Source organism: Danaus plexippus, chromosome 26, assembly GCF_018135715.1.
Source record: "Danaus plexippus chromosome 26, MEX_DaPlex, whole genome shotgun sequence".
In the NCBI taxonomy this organism is placed as follows: domain Eukaryota; kingdom Metazoa; phylum Arthropoda; class Insecta; order Lepidoptera; family Nymphalidae; genus Danaus; species Danaus plexippus.
The window spans coordinates 2,841,608-2,864,744 of record NC_083554.1 but is presented as its reverse complement, the minus strand read 5'-3'; the positions used below and the strand labels follow the sequence as shown (position 1 = coordinate 2,864,744).

At 29.5% G+C, this 23,137-nt stretch overlaps 1 protein-coding gene across 1 annotated transcript in view; it reads left to right on the top strand.

Moving 5' to 3' along the window:
• Positions 1–780: 780 nt before the first annotated feature.
• LOC116774317 (AF4/FMR2 family member 1) overlaps positions 781–23,137 on the top strand; it is a 111,860-nt gene continuing 89,503 nt past the window's right edge. The window contains exon 1 of the mRNA XM_061524890.1: positions 781–1,185. Coding sequence (XP_061380874.1) covers positions 1,175–1,185 — 11 coding nt within the window. The 5' untranslated portion in view covers positions 781–1,174. The remainder of the gene's footprint in view (positions 1,186–23,137) is intronic.

The following is a 23,137-nucleotide window of genomic DNA, read 5'->3' as shown; positions in this document are numbered from 1 at the left end:
TTAAAAACAACTGTTACAAAAATAACAGTATTTTACAGTGCAGGACAAACTCTAAAGATAATTTAAATATAATACAATTTTATTAAATTATTAAAAAAAAAATTAAAACAGTAAATAAATTACTTCATCAGAATTATTTTTGCGTTGTTTTAAGTAATAAAAAAAAGTTTCATTTTCATTAGAGTATTTTCATTTCATATGTATAAACTAAGAAATAGTAAGGTGAAAAAAATTAAAGTTGATAAATAGATTCACACTCATAGTATTATACGGAGCTTTTCAAAGTTACGGAATTATAAACTACTTTCACAATCAATTAACTTTATACTAGTTGATAATTTTGTCAGATTCACTAACAAGATCCCTTTATAGCGTAGTACACTGAAATAAATTTATTCTGTATCTACTGATTCATAGTAACCCTCTAATAGCCAATGAAAGTGGTTTTCAATGTTTGAAACTAACATACAATAAAAAGTTTTAAAACTTTTTTAATCCAACCATCACAAAGTAATATCCAATAACTACCATTAGGTTCGAAACGGTTATAGAAATAAAATAGGTAAAGAAATAATAAGAACTTAAGTTAATTTATTTATTTATTAACTAAAACGGACCTAAAACTATTATTTTGTAGTATAACAAGACCTTTTCTATTCAAACAAAAACTTCTTAACTCTAGTCGTATATACATAAGTATTGCCATTTAGAATAATGTTGAAGTAGGACATTGTTATCTGTTGCCTTTCAAGGTGTGCGTGACTATGAGTGTATATGAAATGAAATCGCACGTTATATGCGAGTGTGCAACGTCGTGAGTGCTGTCTAATAATTTTCGCTTTATACGTTTTTATTTTTATAAATAACTCATTAAGAAGTTGTAATTAGTAATGTATTAACGAAAAGTGATAAGAATTGTGATATGTCAACGCCATGGCCATGAAAAAATACAGTGTTTTCATCTATGTGATCCCGTGCAATAACTCGTCACTTTGGTTGTTTGTCAATGACGTCTGCGTTTAGCGCAACGAAAAGTAGAATTATAGTTTGATTGTGACAAGTAGTGCAAACATAAGTTAATTAATTTGTGATAACCGATTCGTGTTTGTAAAATGGATGAGTGTTTTCTTCATTGGAACAATCCTAAACCAACTGGGGCCATCAGAGGTGGCTCATGAAGAAAGGGTTAGTTTATATGTTTTTTGTTTACTTTTGGTAACGAACTAACAAAATTCTTACAATGTAATAGTGTAGCTAAGAAATATTATAAGTAAAATATGGAATAATAAATTACGCTTGAGCGAGCATTAAATTGTAGGTTATGATGTTTGGAAGAGTTGTTTATTGTGTCATACTGCGAACGATCATATGTTGTTTTATTATTATATGAAGATAGTCGATTATTCATGATGAATACGGATGCAATACTTGTTGTGGATCGAGGTTGGGATGTATTTGTACACTTTTGTTACTTTCTCTTATCCACGGAGTGAAGGGAGTGACGGTGATAGCTTATTGTCATCCGCCATATTCGCGAGCAGGACAGCGCTCTACAATACGAGATAATAGTATGCTTCTGTTTTCGATTATCGCATATTGATATTACTTTAAAAAATCAACATAAATATCGAAGAGTCACTGCAAATATTAAAGAGTTAAGTCATAATGTTTATTGAGGAAAATATCGTTAAAGTAAATTACTAAATAAAAAATTTTAATTAATTCATACAGATTTTATTCAGATATTTATATCTTTGCCTTGATTAATATAAAGTGCACTTATGTTTTTGTTAGCTATAATTTATAGCTACTATCTGGTGTTATTTTCATTTTAGTATTATAATTTTATTTATTCATACTACATACTTAAACTGACTAAAAATTTTATAACTTAACAAACTTTCTACTTAAAGTTATTGCTTGTGTTTATATTAATTTTTCAAACATGTTAACAATTATGTTACATTATCTTTTCTCTTTCATTGATTTATCCATAAAAAACAAGAATATAATATATCTACAATAATATAAAAATACTATTAAATTTTTATATGAAAAATTAAATTATTTATGAAATAAATTTGTTACATAATAAACAATAACATGTTTACACTGTAAAAAAAAGTGAGAAAAATAACTTTTTCATATAATGGGTTATTCAAATGACAACCTTTTAATTTCTATGTAATCATACATTTTCCTTATTTGTTTACAGACTTCAATACCTATTTTACATAAGTTCTATGCTAAGAACGAAATAATTAATTACAGTTAAACATATAAATAATACTTGGTTTTGAAAAATCTTTACATATAAAAAAAAACATTTTAAAAATAATATAATACATGCATTAATAGCATGAAGACACATCTGATGTTTTAGATTTCAATAATTTTATAACTATTACAGATTATGCAATATCTACCACCTAGCTTGTTCTATATCATACAATGTATTTAAAAATCCAGTACAAAATACTTAAATTAGAAATGATTAACATCTCTATGCTAATTTTAGTCTATAATTTTATAAAACAAATTATCAAGTCGCTCGTACAAAAACTATATAAACATGGATAATGTTCTGAAACGTACAAAAATCTCTGTGTATAAATCTATGTGTAAAGATTTTGATAAATAAATGTTTATTAATACGTAAGCTGTAAATAGTGATCGGTGATTGTAGTTGAGCGTTGGAGTCGGCTCATTTAAATGTTGATAACACTACCAGGTCAACATTTATGTAAGTAATGGAATAAAAACATAATTACGAAAAGTAATACATTTACAATAAATAATTAAATATATATATAAAAATAACTCGGAAGTATATATATATATATATGTATACATATTTATTGTATTTTTTTGTTTAAATCAAAAGTATAAATAATTTCATTAATAATTTTCTAGAGCAAGTCTATGGAGTTCTATTCATGTTATTAACGGTCACATTGTTCACTGGTTTGTTATTAGAGATTTATTATACAGCAATTTTGTCGGGTGTATTACAAAAAATATTTTTTATACATTAGGTTTGATTCTGGTTAAGATATTATATCGTCCATAGCTTACTATTATAATTTGGTACTTGTTGTTCTTACCATCCATGTTACGTTAACGTAATTCCTAGCAAAATTTATCGTTCAGATTTCTGTTTTATCATCAATTAATGTGTATGTATAATAAACTAGTGACTTTATGTCGGCTCACGATAATGGTGGCAATTAATCGAGGCTGCGCACGCGCATTCTAACTGCGTTGTTATCGGAGAACAGCTATTGGCCGGACAATTTGGCAATACCCCTTTCTATATTTGTTATTATTAAAAAATATATTCAATATTGGTGTCAGAGTATATAATATAGAATATTAATGATGACTCCAGATGCCATTTGAAGTTGATTTTTTCTAGTATGACCATATTTTGATTAGAAATCTTAATTATAGAGAATGTGTATTTGTGGGCAGCGAAAATTTTTCGTGTAATATGTTTAAAAATATTGTTAGATTTATCAGGTTAATGAAAATTGTATATAAATATGCATATAATGTGGGTTTTATATTGTGTCATGCATGCATATACATGTAGCATAACTCCGCCGGCCTTGTTCTGATGTTCCCGATTCATTTATGAATCTAGTACATAATACATAGTTAATAGTGCCTCGTATACTCATTTATGTTATTAGTTATATAGATATGGCCTCGGTGACTTGAACCCTAATAATTTGTTTATTATTGTTTAATCAGTTTATTTGTCATTTAATATCAAAAACTTGTTAATCGTTAAGTTGGTCGAATAGAAAATTTTAGGAGACTTTAATCTAGACAGATTGATTTTGAAATTACGTATAAATAATTTATATAGAATCTAACAGAAATACTCTGATCAAAGCATCTTTGTTTATAAAAGTAATTAGTTCGAACAATAGCATTAGATTGCTTTCATTTAGACATCGCGATTTTATCGAATATTTAAAGTTGATACAACACCGTTGGCTAGAAGATTGTCATATTATTAAATATGTATACATTCTTAGTTACATTTATATATAAAAAAAAAACTAGTGATTGGTTTTATATATATTTACTCAATGATTTTAATATACCATTAAAGAGACGAAACCTCTCAGTATTCCATGGATTCACCGTACGGGTGCCGGGTCCATCGCGTTGCAGGGAGAGGAGCTTCAACAGTGCCTGGGACTTGCGCCCCAGGTGTGGCTTTAAGGAGCCCCTATCTAACGCGCTTTAAACGCTCACCTACACTGTCCAAGCTCCTCTCTCTACCTAAACAAATATGAAACGAACCTGCTAGTGCTGCCTTCGACGCACGATCCAAGAACGAACTGATGTTAGTCTTTTAGCAGGTTATAGAGAGATTTGGCTGTAAGAATGAATATTTTTACGTAGATTTTGTACCAGTTCTTAGACTATCAATAAAAGTGGTCGGAAAATTACGTAAACTTAAAATTAATTGCCAATGCTTTGGTTCATTTAAGGAGAAAAGAGCAAACGGTCACACTTAAAGTAATTAAAATTATATCCATATATTATTTATATCAATTCTTTGTAATGTGTTCTTTAAAGTAATTATTTTTCATTCATAAGTAACAAAGGCATGCGTTGTGATGGAAATACTTTACTTCAAACTAATACAAGTATTACTCTGCCCTGTAACAGACCCTCTATTGATCTATCGCAAAGAATCCGTTCAAGTGTCATTTTTTTTTATGACATTCTAGTATTTGCTTAACAGTCAACATAGCGGGGAGCATTTCATTACATATTCCGACAGCTACACATATGTATGTACGTTGATATGTATCTATATAAAATTTTGTAATATCATTAATCTTATGACATAGTGTTAAAGTATTTAGAAGTAATATACATTATGTCATATAATGTATGTATATTTACAAAGCAATGCAAACCAAAGCTATGAAATAGTCCGGTCAGTCTGACGTCGCGATGTGGCGTTCCGATGGTCGAGAGGAATCCACAACTGCAATAACTGGTCGAATTCATAACGAATCTGTAATCATTCAAAAATTACGAATGCCATTCGTCGTTTCAGTCTTCGGAATTTAGTTTACGAGTTAAATGTCTTAAAAATATTCTATTCTGATATTTTTACTGCGTTGAATTTGAGTATTTTATTATAAAAACTGTGAGATATTCATTGAGTAGGTTTAAGAAAATAATATAAACATGTTTTTTTTTTACCTTAAAAGATATTTGTTGAGTTGAATAGCAAAACAACCTTCAATGATTCGATAATGTTAAAGGTAATCAATTTATAGATAATTGCTAAGAAAATCACAATTCAACAACTAGATGTCACTACTATACAGTAAACTAAACTACACTTAATGTATCGTAGTAGGAAAATGATGCATTACAATGTGTACAAATTTTATAACCAAAAGGAAAAATAAAATACTTCAACATTATACTGATTCATTACCCAAAATTTAAAAAATAACATAAAAATAAATATATGGAACTGTCTATTGTATAATTTTTCTCTTATTAATTTTGGATCAAAATATACATATATAACTTTTGCTACTAAATATTCTTTAAAATAAAATAAACAACGATATCTATAATATAATATATAATAGGAGACCTTGATTTATGTCAATGTTATCGCTTTGATTAAAATATTATTGTATTATGAATTTTGTAGAATTTTAAATGACATATATATATTTTTTTGTTACCTTCTGACGGAGATTCGGGACTAACAGTTTGTGACGTTCCCACTCCCCTCTCAGCCGGCTCTAGGCTTTCAACACACGGGTAAATTGAGCGTACAGATGTTGCACTCCGAACATTACTTGTCAAAACAAATTAAATATAACATACGACTGTCGTTACGCACGTTATAACGGATTAAGAGATTAAATTTACCGAATAAATTAATAATTGTTTTACAAACAAAAATAAACTATGCAGTGGCGATAGAAGCAGAACAACAAGATGTTTCGGTTGTTGATTTAAAAATAATTTTGCAAAACATACAATTACTGCGCTCATGTGAACCGATATAATGCATGGGAATTCACATTGAAACGGCTTCTCCTTTCACAATGCCGGACATTTTAATGACTAATGCCGTGTTATCAACAGAGAAAAAGTATCCAATGTTTGTAGTAACCTACCTATATGACTTAAGTGATATAATTTCATATTGTTAGGTTCGGTTTGTTAGGTTAGTTTCGTAAATAAAATTTTCTTCCATTCTTTTACCTTCCATTTTTTACCGTCCCCTTGTTAATACAAATGCCTCATTGAAATAAAAATAAACTACACTTAACGTGTTTCATTCAAGTTAAAAAATTTAAATTTAAAATAGATTTTGGGTGTCATCCTCAGACGGAGGGTGGGTAGATTCAAAAAGCTGTGTTGTCTAGTCAAACACCTCAACTATGAATCGATGTTCAAAAATAGATAGTAATCATAGCTCGTTATTTATAGACAACGCGGTCGACGCGTAAATAGAGTACTAGTGATTGTTATTTTTAATATTTATTATGTTAAGGTTTTAAGAAACAGTACCTTTTTCCTTTAACTTAACCGTCGGCATGTTAAAAGTACTTATATTAATTTTTTGTTAAATTAGACTTGGTTTTTAATTAAGTATTAATGACATTGTTAGTTTTATTCTACGAAATATTTACTAGCTAGTAATATTTTACAGTAAACAGTTCGCTAAGAAATATGTTGAGGTGCACTCGTACTTGTAAACGTTTTGTTGCGCTCTCTATTGTTTGTGAGCAGACAAAAATGTTGAGGGTCTACTAGGGGCCTATTGTTACTTGATATTAAGCTAAGCCGCCTTAATGAATGTTAATGTAGTGATTATATTGTACTTCCACATTTGCTTCGTTTTTTGTTTTAAAATCCATTGTTTGTTATGCTCTTAGTTGAAATAATATGCCGTCGTATTAGCTCGTAAAAATTACATTCCGTTAGAATTTTATTCGCGTATTAGAATGTCATGTTACCTAACTGGGTCATCTTGAAGGAGACTTTGCGATGTTTGTAGCAATACCGGAGAAAGTGAATTCCGCGATCTCCTCACGACGTTCGCTGTGTGAAAGATTTTTTTATATAATTTGCCTTATTAGAAATCCTTCTACACGTGACACATTGAACTTGTAGTGTGAACAACAAACAAACATATATACAGGCTAATATTTCGTATCCCCGCATTGTAAAACAAAAGAAGGGTGCTTAACTTACGGCTATATATTCTATAAAAAATACAATGGCTTTTATACGTCGTTACACAAAAAGTGCTCAAAGCTTTTGAACAAAAAAATTCGGTAAGAACAGTTACAAAATATCCTTAATCATTATACATGAGCCTCTCGAATGTTGTGTTCGTCTAAATATTGATTTTTTTACAAGACGTTGTTGACCCTTAAATATATATCAATAATATTTCATCCGATTTGAAGTCGCCTTTATAATTTTCTCTATATCCACTCATAGTATATAGTCCTTATTTTAATATAAATAAATTCGATTCACTTCAATTTAAACAATTAGTTACAGTGTGTCATGGAATTGGAAATGTTATTTAACATAAAATTCAATCCAATATAAAGTATGTGATAGCCAAATAAATTCATGTGTTTAAGTTTTAAGCGATCAGATATACATACATAATGTTTAATTACTTTTTAATATGAATATATATAGTAATATTTAAACAAGTTCCAAGCTATGAAACTACATAGGTGAGCATAAAATTTTAATGTCTCCTTACAAGTAATTCAATTGCTAGTGAAATAATAACTTGAGAACAAATCATATGTATTTGTTATAAAATCCGTATACGTAACTATTCGTGATGTAAACTTAGAAATTATCTAAACGAATTGTTTCATTGTATCTGTTTCGATGGTTATTACAAGTGCCAAATTAAATTAGTACCATATAAAGGATATTTATGCCTCGGATGATTTTATTTTTTTTGTCATAATATTAATATCATACGAGGAGTTTGTCTTTGTTATTGTGTATTGCTAACTACGACGTTTTAACGATATCTAGTTACCTAACCGCACGGCTAGTTAAACTCGGGACAGTGGGGGAGCCCTACACGTTTATTATACCAGTATTTAGGTCAAAATGAGATAAAACACCACAAACTTTACTCATTCTTCTGTTTATATTACAAAACAAATATGTATGTAGCTGTGATTGTTATCGAAATTTATAAACATCGTCTATTAATATTAATTATTTATCGATATTATGTTTCGATTTTAATATAATCGTTCTCTATGAAGTTTGATGTTTTTAAATTATTCATAACAACAACCTCGATATAATTGAAACGCTGCAATAAGCACTAACAAAATAGCATTTTAATAGCTTCATGGAATTGAAATATTAGGGTATAGCCGGGAACATTACAATTTTCTTACCCTAATATATCGTATAAAATGTCCGCGTTATCAACTGAATACTAAACAGCGTTCCGATTAAGTAGCCGATAAAACTAACTTAAATCACACAGACAAAGTGACTTAACTGTAAATAAAGATTATCGTATCGTCCTATAACTGGTAGTGTGGGAAACAGAGTAATTGTTCACTACACAGTATACACTCGTAGTAGACTGAGAAAAATGTTGGCTCCTTTTACTTTTTATCTGTGTAATATTTCGTGTAACAGACATTGGCTATCTAAAGTTTAAGAAACTTAAAAGTTTATCAAATACTTACGAATTATTACTGATTCTATTTCTCATATTTTTTTTCCTATATATATTCTGAAATCAATAGAACAGGCAATATTCATAAACATTTAATACATCATTTTTGAATCGTATCTAAGATAGTATAAATAGTTAAAGTGAACAGTCGCTAGATGTCGCTAGTTGTCACGTTTATAATAACAGAATTGATACATTAATAGTATTTTTACACACTCCACATAAACTCCTTCAATGTGGTTGTTATCTGTTTGTGTTTACTGACACATAAAATAATTTTAGATTTCTTAGTCATCTTGTACGATCGGTGGAATCTGTTACTAATTAATATTATAAAGCTCTTTCTGTACATTGCGTAGGCGCATAGCTAACATTAAATCGTCCATGACACCATGATTGACATGACATAAAATATTTAATAACTATAGATAACTAATTATAATGTATTATTCTCATCGTAACACTATTCATATATCAAAATCCATCCTAATCGGTACAGCTGTTGTGACATTGTCAAACATTTTGAATAAATTATGTGTTAAAGACGTTGTTTTGCATTTAAATAGTCTGGTCGTTAGTTCTTTCATAGCGACCATCTGACCGGATAGATCCAGTTTACACCGGAATCGAATCCAAAATATTCATACGGGAGCAGTGCAATACGAAAAGTTTTGAGATGCTAAATATATATCGCTTTCATTTCAATGTTATTCCAAACTAAATAAAAATTCTTTGTTTTTATACGAAGGAAACTTATATTTATATGTTAGTTTCAGCTTTATTTAGACGTGTTCGTTATTATGAACTAAATCCACGGTCATTCTGAATGCTTGAGAGGTCTCGTCGCTTCACAGTTTTCCTGAAAGTTCACCCGAGGCCGATAAGCCGTCGTCATTATCATAAAATTTTGTAATTACGTATTCACTCGACCTTGAGTTTTTCACGAATCTCGTGTCACAAGAAAATGTACTTTATTTTACGGACTATAGAGATAAAATTGCCGTGTCTTAGATCAGTTTTGTCAACAGATAAATACATTTTATATTTAGCATAGTCTTGTTTATATTCTGACCGGCAACTTTTCCATCAATAATTATAAAGAAGATTTCATTTTTTTTTTGTTACAATAAACACAAAATAACTTGAAGTGATTTATTAATTTCGTTGAATAATTCAATCATATCGTTTATCTTAGTTAAATCTCGTTTCACTCGCATCGTGAGGTTAGCCCGGAGCTTGTGTGTTGAAGCGTAATCTATAGATACTTATTTATGTGGTCGCTGTAAACAGGCGTTGTTTGGAGCCGAATGGGCGATTAATGAGTTTTAATCGGTTTATAATACATTATTTCACCAAGCAATTTATGTAATTTTATTATTTAAAAGCTATAATTAATAACTGAAAGTGTAATATTTAATATACTCAAAGTTAAAGTTTCACCGGTGTCAAAAGTATGGATTTTTGATGAATAAATACAATATTATTAAATTTTTCTTAGTAAAGATAATTTATATGTATGACTCATATATATTAGTCGATGTAACAACATACCAAGGTTGGGACGTAATTGTGAATGCGCTTTTAGCGCTCCAGCGACGCGTAGACTTAAATACGGAAACAATTAAAGCGCTTTAACTAAAATGTAGCTCAAGTTTGTTGGAGTTGTGATGTTTAATATACATATACAGTGTATATAAGCCAGTGGACTTCTCGGGTTCAATGTAATGGGTACAGCTGAATAAACACAATGTATTGAAGTACATATAAAAATAATTTTTAATACGTACTAAGTAAACTGAAAGTAGACCGTTTAAGACTGGTGGTAAATTAAAAATGAGGTAAAAAATTATGCTGTGTATCATGGGCTTTATATTTTATACCTTAAAACAATTTACTAACGAGTATTAGAACGTGTACTTGCTTATGAAGGAATAATTTTTAATGGAACGTACCTAATGTTTTTTTATTTTTAAAATTTTATTTATAATTCAACTCATTTTATCTCCAAAACTAATTCTCATGGATGTAAAATTATTTAATTTGCCATTTTTTACATTTATAAATCGCTAAATTCATATCTGATCGTAACAATACAAAGTTTTAAGCGTTTGTAAGTTTTAACCGGTAGCCCTAATGGCTTATTAAAACCTAAATATAGTAACGTAGCATATGGTGTGACCTTGCGTTGCCCGTGTCGTTGAACCCACACCTTTAAACCATGGTCAGCTGTTTGTCGTATTAATTTACGGTCGGCAGTCTAGACTTTATTGTATTATATTTAAATATTATTATATGAAAGCTCACGTATAATTTTTTAATTACAATAAAGTATTTCACGAACATATTTTCAAGTAGTTCCGCATATTAAACGACCGTTTAAAAACTGACTTAATGCTTCAAAGCATTGGGCACACCGAGATTTTAATTGAATATTTTTTTATTATTATTATAACAGTTTTATGTAGTTTTGGTTCACGGTTATTTTAAACGTTTTTCCCACGGTGAGCGTTGTAGCGTCTATCAATCGAAGATTGGAACGTGATAGTATTCAAAGCAAAGCTCCTGAGAACGGTCAGCTAATGAAACTGCTGGCTCGACCTATATTATTATTTTTCATCATAATTGATTATATCACAGTATTCTAATAAGAATTCAGATTTTTATATTTTCTTACAATATTTTGCAACGATACGATTCAAAGAAATAAATTAACTTTCGTTATATATATAAAAATTCAAACAGAAAATTAATTACTAACGACTTTTTTTCTTCCAGTCTTATTTTTGCTATAGATTTTAATAACATTAAGATGCATGTAAACATGCATGTATTATATTTTTAATATGTATGAATAATGTTTACACGGAAAATTATTGCTTGATGTTGTTTATATGAATGAATATTTTTGTTTATGAATCTTAGTTTATAAAAGATTAGAATGCAAAATGAAACGACTCGCCGGCCAATTGGAAACTAGCATTTAAAAGTATTGCTACGAACCTGTTACTCTCATAATGTATGGAGTTATTGATATAAAATAATTATGTACATACTTAATTAATATTATATTCTACCTAAATCGATTTATTAAATCAATCGAATGATAATCCATTAAACATGTTAGATGTTAAACATATCGTAGTATTTATCTAATTTAGTGGCACGTTGTATGTAACATTGGCTGCGTGGGTTCATGCCGGAAGTGGTCCTACAATGGCCAACGAACGTGACCTCGCTGTGTGTCGCCGGCTTTATAATTGCATAGAAATTTAACTTTCAATGTTTTGGATGCGTGTTTCGCGAACACATTTTAAATAATAACATTATTATTAGACATACAATTACATTTTTAAGTGTTTTATTGTATAGAGTTATGCTTTAAAATAATCGATAAATACACACGGAGATAAGAATAATTTGAATCAAAATTACGATTTATATTTAATATTGTATTAAAGGATTTTTAAGACTTTTTATTAAATAATAACATGTTGTATTGTATCAATAATTTTAAGATCATCTTCTATTTCTAAATGTTTTTAATCTCTGATCACTGATGAATATCCGTTAAAAGTTTTTGGGTTATTTGTTATCTTTTTAGTTTATTTTTTAAAACCATTTAAACATACTAAAATATTTATCATGATAGGATTAAACATTTAAAGTATTTTGAAGATATAAATACTAGCCTTTTTAGTGTATCTCACGACGTAATGTCGTTTGAAATCTAAGCAATTAAATAAACTATTGGCCGGCAGTAGGCGATGGTTTTTATTTTAAACACAATCTTTTGCTCTATGATTACAAACAACATTATAACATACAAGTACACTTGTTCGTACCTGCGAATGAGTAGTTTATTGCTCCAGGGCCAATGCACTGTTAGTAATGTCTAAGTCTACCGTCTACAGACATAGCTGGTTACATTTCTGTTGTCAGTTATAAAAATTCAAGCTTTAAAAGCACATCGATACATAGACGAACATATGTATGTGTTTTTTAATTTTTAATCTGTGTTCATTACTAACGGAGTGTTATATTATCTGTGCTTTAACAAAGATTAATAATGTAACGACACAGTTAATACCTATATATAAATGTTAATTGTAACCTTGTCGGTCGTTGGCTATTCGTCCATGACATCCGTTATAGGATATCGTCTAAACTAACTTATCTCCTGTATCCGTATTTTGTGGTCAACATTATTCGTATTATGAACTTGTCTCTGGCCTAGTAACGTTTGAAACCAAGCAATTACAGAAATAACCGTTCGTTCTAAAATTTTCCCGATTTTTATAAAAATAAAGCGTTTTTAATGCTTCTTGTAAATATTCGTTCAATGTCTTATAATTAAATGTACATTGGAGTATAATGATAAGTTTAATTTGTATATATAATAGAAAATCTACTTTTATTCTATACATTAATTGTTTTATGAACGATTTGATTGCAATTTTTTAACAGATTTCTTTGTATGTTTCATTTACATCATATTAAAGTAATTTCTGATTCATACTTATTCTTATCTGGTTTTCTTCATGTCATGAAAGAGGAATGAATTTGTACCACGTTTTGTTCTGTTACGTAAATAAATATCTTTATATTTTCTTTGTTATTTTGTGTTAAGAGCTCTCAAATGGATACCTCCCCTTAAGGTCTTAGTATTTTATTTTTACTTATTAATGATTCTCCGTGAACTCTATGTCTAAAATTATATATCATATATTTTCTTAATGTTGCTAACATTTTACTGAGCAAGGTCGACGTATGTAGTTACGAATTCACCAATCAAAACTTTCTCCTAATTCTGAACGCCATTCCAAAGTCACCAACGAACCAGATGCGAATCCTCTCTTCATAGAAACATCAATTTAATCTGACTTTGATCTTGTTTAGAAGAAATCTAAGAATGTTACTCATAAATAAGAATTTTCTTTTTTAGTATACTTGTATTAGACATTGGCTTATTTTATAAACTTGTAATGACGTAATTTTTCACGACGCTATTTCTTTTTTTGTTGCTCGAACGTCTTATTTTAAAGGTTAAATAATTTAAAACCCCTTACACACAAGTTCAACATCCGTCAGTTGTGGTAATCGTCGTTCGTTATGCAGGTGTTTATTAGGGGTTTAGGTTAATTGTGTAAATGTGTCCGGGGTCCGGAACCCACACACGAATATGCAAATAGGGAGAGGGTTCACACGAGCTATACCTTAAAAGAAATCATTTAGTATACATTCAGTATTAATTATGTTTAATATGTATTTTGTAAATTCTGTCCGGCCTTAAATGAAAAGCGGGTCACTTAACAGTATTTAAAAAAGTTTTCATTAATTCGAAGCGTATATTTTTAATAATTCATGTATATAAAAAAAAAGTGAACTAATTATTAAAACTTTAGTATATACTTTGACACTTATTTAAAATAAAACAGAGAAATTTAATCAATTATTGGTATTATTATAATTAATAATATTTATATTGTACACTTATTTTATATACTAGATGAGAAAGTCGATATATAATAAGTAGTATATACAGCGACGTCATTGTTAAAGTCGCTGTATTCAGAGCGTTCCCTTTGAATAGATCACAGGAATGGCTAATAACAAAGAACATTTATCATTTACGTAACCGGAGTTTATATATAACATAAAACTGTATTATATACAAACTTTTTCTTTAATATTATTTAATTCTGTGCCATTATATACAAACGACCCTCCTTAATGCGATTGTTCGTTGAGATTTTTTTCATATAATCATTTATAAAATGATGCTAGTTTTTATGAACACCAATGAAATGGAATTTAAAAAAAACCGATGTACAATTTGTATTAATATTATCCGTCGTCTCTGAGTTCGGGATCGTCGTTTGTCTGTGTCGATGAATCATGAGTATTTATAACAGGGAATGGGTTAATATAGACGTACTCGTGTCCGAATTAAACTGTTAGTGTGCCATAACAAATACATATTGTTATAGATAAAAAGGATTATTGTGTAGATTTATTTATAAGAAAGGTACTGTTATACAATAAATATTGATAACTATATACAGGGCGTTAGATGTAACTCGTGAGGGACGTTGTAGTTTTGTTTTAAGATAAATTAGGTTTAATGAATGTTTGAAGATAGTCAGGAGTCCTTTCGATATCAGGATATTTTCTTAACAGTTAACCCAACTGATAAAATTAATCTCTTTATTCAATACTAAACTTAATATAGTTATATTTTATATAAATATAACGCATGTAATTTTTTACGCTATTTTCGGTAAAATGTATTAAGATAGACAGATTGTATTATAATGGAAAAAAATACTTATTTTAATATATATATATATATATATATATATATATATATATATATATATATATATATATTACAATACTATATAATAAACTTTATGAAATTATGAGTGATGTTGGATGTTTGGTATTCTTTCGCGCAATAACTACTGAACTGATTACGATGAAACCTAGCTCGGATATATAGGTAGTAGAATATTTGTGTGAAGTCCCGTGCTCGAGATTATAGATGGCGCTGGCAAGCGGTTGTTAAACTGTTTTATTTAGGAATTCCAAAATCAGCGCACACGATGTATCGTCCACAAACTAGTACTAATTAAACATGTTTTTTCCGACATATAAGTTAATATGAAAACAATAATGAATATTATTCTGAATTTAATTTCGGAATATTTAGTAGTATTTTATAAATTATTTAACTGCGTGTTTAATAACAGAATATATTAAAAACATTATACCGCAGGATTACTGTATCGGATGATAAATTTATTATTTTGTTTCCACTTACTCTAAATGGTCAAAATTGGTTTATACGAGACCACCACTACAGAAGTGTAATTTATATATATATATATAATTAAATATGCTTTTTAAACCTTAAGTCTTATATTTTTATGTAATACATATTGTTTCCATATTAAATTATCTAAAACGAATATTATTACCATTTTATATAAGTTATCGTATGTGAGTGTAATGCTTCCTCATTCCTGTAACTCTCATACTATTAAGGTGCCAATTTGTATGATATTTTAACAACAGCTGTTTAAACTAACTGATGCATGTGATCTGTCAGCTCCCATATACTTTGATATCGTAATTAAGATGCTGTAATTACTTATATGTTACTAATTATATATTTTTTTTTTTTAATAAAATTATATTTTTCGATTTGAAGTTATAAGAAAAAAATATAAGGCGTGTTTTTGTTAGGAATTATGTAGGTTTAGGTAAATTTGAAATCGTTTTATATTATAACTTTTTGTCTTTTCTGATACACGCCTACGACAGCATTAAGTTAAACCTATATATTTGCATATAGTTCTTTATGATAGTTACATATGTTTAAATATAAAACATCCATAAAAATGTGATTTAAAATGTTAGCATATTATTGTATTTGAGGAAAAAAGGTTTTATTTAATTAATTTTAGGACTTCTATAATCATTCGCGGCGTATTGTTAAATACTTAGACCTGTTTTAAAAAGTAAAGTTTTTTTCTAGATGACAAACAAAAACAACGCATTTTACCGTAAGTGTCGAGAATTCAAGATAAAACCCCACGTGTTAATCTAGGCCATGTTCTATTTGCATTTAAAAAAATTATAATCTTTTTATAGTGAATGGCAACATTGTGTTTTTTTTTAAATAGGTATAAACATTTGAAGTTGATCAAAATTCGGATTGTTCTTTTTTGTTGCCATATACAATAAATTAAATATTCGGAACAGGTTTGTTCAGTTGATACGGTGACATTTGAATGCAGAAGTTTGTTGTAGATAAAAAAATGTGTGAAAAGTCTTTGTTTGAAACAATTTATTCCTAACAAAATTTAATTTTGTTTAAATAGGTTATAATTAAATACGTACTTTATGATATGAACGTTATTTTAGTTGATGTTTTTTTTTCTTATATTAGCTTATCTACAAAAGAAACTTCTTGTAAAGTATGTATGTCTGTGTATTGATACATAGTCTATGTCCAATATAAGTTTAATTCGTCAAAATGTCGTCCCAATATCGGATAGCGTGAAACAAGTCGAATGATATCCACCCAGTCCGTGCAATGAGAGATATTCATGTCTTCCTGAAAATTAATGAGAAATGTCGTTTAAGACGTTCTGCGATCACCTCGTTCCCACAATACGTCGGCTTCGGCGTCCCGTCAGCTAAAAACATAACGAAACGTTAAAAATATACCCGTCCTACTCTAGACGGAATAGTATATCACGTGTCTCGCTCCAACACCAGCCGAGCGGCAACGCTGCGTTCTAACCCGGATAAATTACATCCTATTAACTTGGTTCCGGTGCACGATTTACGCTTTAATGTCGCCAACCGTAAGGATTAAAATTGCTAAAGGATATTTATAAAGCAATAAATGTTTACATAAGACTTTATCGCTTTTATTATAAAGTCGATGTTGGATCGCTGCGGTGGCGCGTTAAGACTCTCCCGTGTTGCTGGCTGTTATTAATTTGCTGTCAAATAAAGGGGCCGCTCACTTGGGCGTGCGTGTCGGAGCAAATTTCTGCCATACTTTGGAAACGGTAGTGATTATTTTTTTTCTATCCCCGGATTCGCAGACGGATATTTCACTAACACAATGTACTAATATAATGAAGTGTTTGATTTCAATTGACGTTGGATAAGAAATCTGTCAGTTCTGCTGACGTTTCCATTTACGTTACTTTTTGAATTAGAATTTATATATTATACCGCGTCCAAGTAGCTTCTTATCGTTACAACAGAATATCCATTGTTATTTCTACGTACGTTCGTCAAAGGCTACTAGATCGCACGTACTACGTAGTTGACCCAAATAAATATTTAAATAACTTCAGCCAATAAATATAGTACGGGTTTTCCGTGTTATGTTATTTTTTTTACCGTATGTCGAAAACACGAACACATGCGTCTGATATGTACATACATTTATATTATCTTTGATCCAATTTAAGCTCATTGTTATTCAACACTCGGTGTCGAGGTTCAGGAATATTTGGGATGCATTAGGATTTTTTTTTTCCAAAACTAGGTAGCTACTATCTCTGAATGTAAAAAGATTTCAGCCAACAGAACTATTGTATGTAGGTGACATGTTTAAATTGTAGTTTTGTAACGATATAATGTTATATATATTAAAAATATAAATTTTGTATGGGTATTTGGACTTGGATACACCTACTTTTTCATTTTTATTCGCCTTCTTTCACTTTGTTGTTATTTTATTCTTAAGTTTATTTCATTTTAAACACTAAATTTATTTTCGGCTTTCAACGTTGTTAGTGATTATTTCCTGTGTCTTGTACATAGGTTATAAATTCATATTATATACCCTGTTTTATTTAATGAATGTATTAAATGTTATTATAGAAATAAAATTTTATTTGGCTTGAAGTATTGTTTTAATGTTGAAGGTGAAAAGTAAGTAATAGTTGAAGCCGAAATATAGAAATACATAGTACCTCAGAAAATTATAACTTTTTTTATCTACAAGCCCTTTTATTCATTTTTGTTATTCTATTGAAAATCAAACTAGAAGCGAAATAAATGTACCTACTTTAATCACCAAAAAAACTATTCTGAAGGTGATGCTGAGTCAAAGATGTCCAATCGACTGTGAACAAGTCCTTGGTCGGAGTATTGTTTTACAACAGTTGATTTTTTATTATAAAACTATTTAACAGTCAACTGTATAGCATTAACGAAATAAATAATACTTAAATCTAGACTGAACTCATGTCATCCCTACTAAGCTGGCAATATAGATTCCTCCCACGGGGTGAGATCTGATTAAATTCGTGCCCTTTAAAGATCAAATTCGTTTCTACTGACATGCCTCATAACGTCAAGTGTAGGCCGAACATCTGATACTAGGATGTTTTGAATTTCATCTAAATCAGCACAATTAACTGTGTTTCTGTGTGTAAATGTTACCTCATACATATTTGAGGATCGATTGAAATCACAAGTACAGTTCATACAAAGATCCCCGCCGTCGCTAAGTCTTAACAAGTTGAGAATTAAGTTTTAACTGCTCTCTATAAAGTTTGTTAGAATTTGGTAACTACGAGTTGTTGGTTTTGCAATGTGAAAGCGTTCAATTAAGTATATTAATTGTAAAATACGTTAATAGATTTCATAAAATACTAATTTGAGTTAATTTTATATCTATTTGCATGTATTTAAACTAACTTTTTCGCAGTATTTGCTTCATGTCTGTAAAAGTCTACGTAGGGCGCTTTTAAAATTAAGCGGTTACTTTAGCGGTAACAAAATAGCAACCGTATTTAATGATTTATTCAATTTATCGTTCAGAGTTAATAGTACAGATGAATTCTTGTAACATAGGTATCACTATAGACAAAAAAAAATGTACAAAAAACTTCGTAAATAATAAATTATGATATAGAATATAATATCTTTACAAATTCATTGTTACGCGAATATTGTCTTATTATGTTTATTGAGTTACGGCGAATATTGAAAAGTCAAAGGTTATATACACTCGTACGCCCACAGTTACATAGGAACAGGACTACCGACCCTAATAACTAATAACTAATACAATATGCAGCCTATGACATTAGCAATTTATGTTCTTATAAAGTTGATGAAACATGTCAAAGCATATAATTATATTATAATAATGTTTACAAAATATTCATCATTTGTTGTAATTGTCGTTAGTTGTATATAGAAAAAATTGCATATAAAATATTTATTATTGGAAAGGTTTATATTTGTGTTGTATGTAACTTTTTCATTTGTCCCAATCTCTTAGTTTGTAGGTAAACCGTTTTTAAGATTTTCGAGTGAAAAAAAAACAATAGATTTTAATTACATAAGGTGATGTTTGCTCGTGTGATGAGTAACATTGTGTTATTGCAGTCGCTATCAATGAGAACGAAAGGTCATAACGTCAAGGACGCGAGAAAGGAGCTCACCGAGTGGTACGAAGATAACCTTAAACGTTTTACAATGATTAAATTATTGATCAGATAATATGAAATGATGTTAAAGTTAGGTATCGTGTTAATCAAAATGTTGGCCCTAATCTAATAATACACTCTCTTTGTTTCAGGTACGTAACGTTAGAACGACTCCTACAAAAACTACATACGGTTTGTTATATTAGTAATAGGTTTTGTGTAATCAAGTAGAATTGATTAATATTTCATAAAAATAATTATGTATAAGGTTTTTGGTTTATTGAGTTTTAGATAGAGCTTGATTTTCAATACTTTAATTATAAGAAACGATCCAAGTGATCTGTGAAACAATACAGTGAATTAACAATTCTAACAAATTAACAAGTATTGTTTGATGAAACGTGACAGGTACGTGTATATGGAATGATAAGGAATACCAAATGAGAAAGGTAACAATTAAGAAACTGCGCTCAGACGGAAATTAGTCTCCGGCAGTCGGATTGCTAATAAGGGTGAATACACACTGGATTTGACGAATATTGTTGTTATAAAATACAACAATTCAGTAGGATCGTAATAAAATAATAAGAGAAGAAAAGTATTTATATATAAAAAGAATATATACCGTTTTATATATAAAAGAATATATGCGAGTTTTTTATATTTTTAAAGTATTGTTTTATCATCTGATAACTACGTGATTTCGTATAATTATTTTATTTCCAATTTTTCAAATTATAGTAATGAATATTGTGTGTATCCGTCCTAAAGTAACGACCGTGGCACATACGAAAATTACTCTCAAAGAGTTGGATAACTACGTTTAAAATGAATATCCAATTCTTTGTTATAACGATATTAATCTTTATAACAAATTAAAAAAATAAATATAAATGAACAAAGCATTATTTATTATTTAGTCATTAAGATTATATATTAAAATTGTATATCAATATATTGTATATGAAAGAATTTATTTCCAAAATCCCTTTTGAAGGATGAAGGAAGCAAATTAGACATGTGTCTACCATTGACACTATTTTAGTTCGCTTTCAGCACGTGTTTAAGATAATGTGGACTGACAAAAAAAAATGTTGCCGTATCGGCAAGGACTGGTTATATGTAACGAAATGTGTTTTAAACACATTTGTAAAGAAAATATTACATACTATGAAATTTCATTATAATGTCTTACTGATTAAAAAACTGACATGGTAAAATACTATCCGTTAAAGTTAACAAATTTAACAAAAAAAGAAAAGTACATTGATGTAAAATTAAATGTACCTAGAATATTTTTGAAATGTGTTGTTAAACCATTATAGCATTTATTATGAAATAATATGACATAATAAAAAAAAATGTATATTAGAGGGATCAGTTCTAAGTGGTTATCTATTTTGGGTGACATTCACCCCTACGATTCAAAAGACGACAAAAAACAAACTTAACGCAAACATATCAAGCTCTAACAAAATAACGTGGGTGTTCTATTTTAATATATCATATATAGAACTTTAGATTAAACGTAAAATAACTTTTTAATAGTATGGGTTAGTCTCAAAGTTTTAGCTTTAAAGCTGTACGAAGAATTCGATAGCAAGTAATAAAGCGCTTTATCTGATAACTAACCATCGCAGCTGAGACGTGGGTAATCCAGTCATTACCTAGCGGGAGGTGCCTTTTCCCTTTATTGTTTGTTTTAACGTTAATAGGGTATGGCGAGGATGAAGCGATAATTCGTCAGGCCCTAAAGATGTTGGGCTTAGCTTAGCTGGATGTTTCCTACGACAGTGATTACGTCATTTCCCTTAAGGCGAATAAAATTTATCTTGATCCGGTTACATATTTCACGGCGCTGCTCGGATCCGTATGGAAATATGGTTGTGATTATTTTTACCTTCAATGTAAAAGTTTCACGTTAATGTAATGTGTTACAATATTTGTCACGTCATTCAAATTTCTTAATATATATCAACCAACCGTCACCTTCGCACAACTAATAAAAACTTACACCACTAGAACTTAGTTGATTGCATAAATCGCTCGGTCCGGTAATGAAATACTTCGTGGAGCCGAGAAACGGCTGACTCATAGGTATACAGTCGACGGCGCAGGTTAACCGTAGGCTCTATTTTTATTGCTATAAAGGTCGTATTATAGTTTAGTTCAGTGTTGTTTACTGTATCGGCAGATGTTGAAATTTGACCCCGTCTCGATAACAATAACTAAGGTGGAGGTATTACCGTGTGAGTTACTTACAAACAGACCCCATATTTTCTTCTAAAACATTCAATATCAGCCGCTTTAATTAATTTTGAATTCAATTTGAATGTTTGTTATTTAATTTACAAACCCAGACGCAGAAAGAGGGTTGTTAAAAGTTTGGCGTCGATTGAAGTGTGTGTGTTGTGTGTCTGTCTGTGGCATCGTAGCTGGTAAATGGATTGACCGATTTTGATGCGGTTTTTTTTCATTTGAAATTTCATTGCAGTTTTCCTTAGCTATGTTTGCTTACTATCGGCCCTAAACGACTATGATCGCTGTAAGAATATCAGGTATTTTCCAAAATGATGTAAGATATTTTTGGTCTGTGATTACCAGATTAAGTGCTTCACGTGCCAGTGCCTGTGTCGGGGTGTTGTTTTTGTTCATCGTCAGGCACTTAGTGTAAAATTATTGAATATATTTTACAAAAAAATGTAGCCTTATAAAAAGTTATATTATATTTCATAGTAAGTGTATATGATTAACATTGAATATTCAAACTATGCTGTGAAAATAACGGATTTAACAAAAATATTTCTAACCAGTTGATTACCAAAATTTACATCTCCATTTTTTTACTTTAAAACTTTCATGTAAATTAATGTACAAATAAAATCCATAGAATAAAAGTATTGTTGTTATACCTCAAAGTGATAAAAACTGATATTCTTTTAAATAGTATGGATCAATCCTAAACATGCCGTACTAGCATTAAGGTAACTTTTATCAGCATCCCGAGGTACTAATGGCCTATTGAAGTTTTTTACAATGTACTTAGCGAAAATGAATTATTAACACAATATTTTTTTCACTGCGATAACACTTTTCATAGTCGTTCAGCGCTTTATTATCCGGGAAATTGATGAAGCTTTCAAAGTGTCATCTGCGATAAACTCAGTAATGATAACAATTGACTTGAATTAACTTAAAATATATTTAGGTTCTTGTACTTAAATGCCGAGTGGAATAAATCAGTGCCGTGACTTATATTCTGATGGTTTTTAAAATCTTTTCCTATGAACATATTACATTTATACCATCATAATTCTCGCTAGTTTCTTGGCATCGGGCGGCTAACATGGTAATAATGGCCTTTTATTTAGCCGATTGCTATAATAAATTACTATTCTTTATCGGAGTTGTTTAAAGTAACATTTACGTG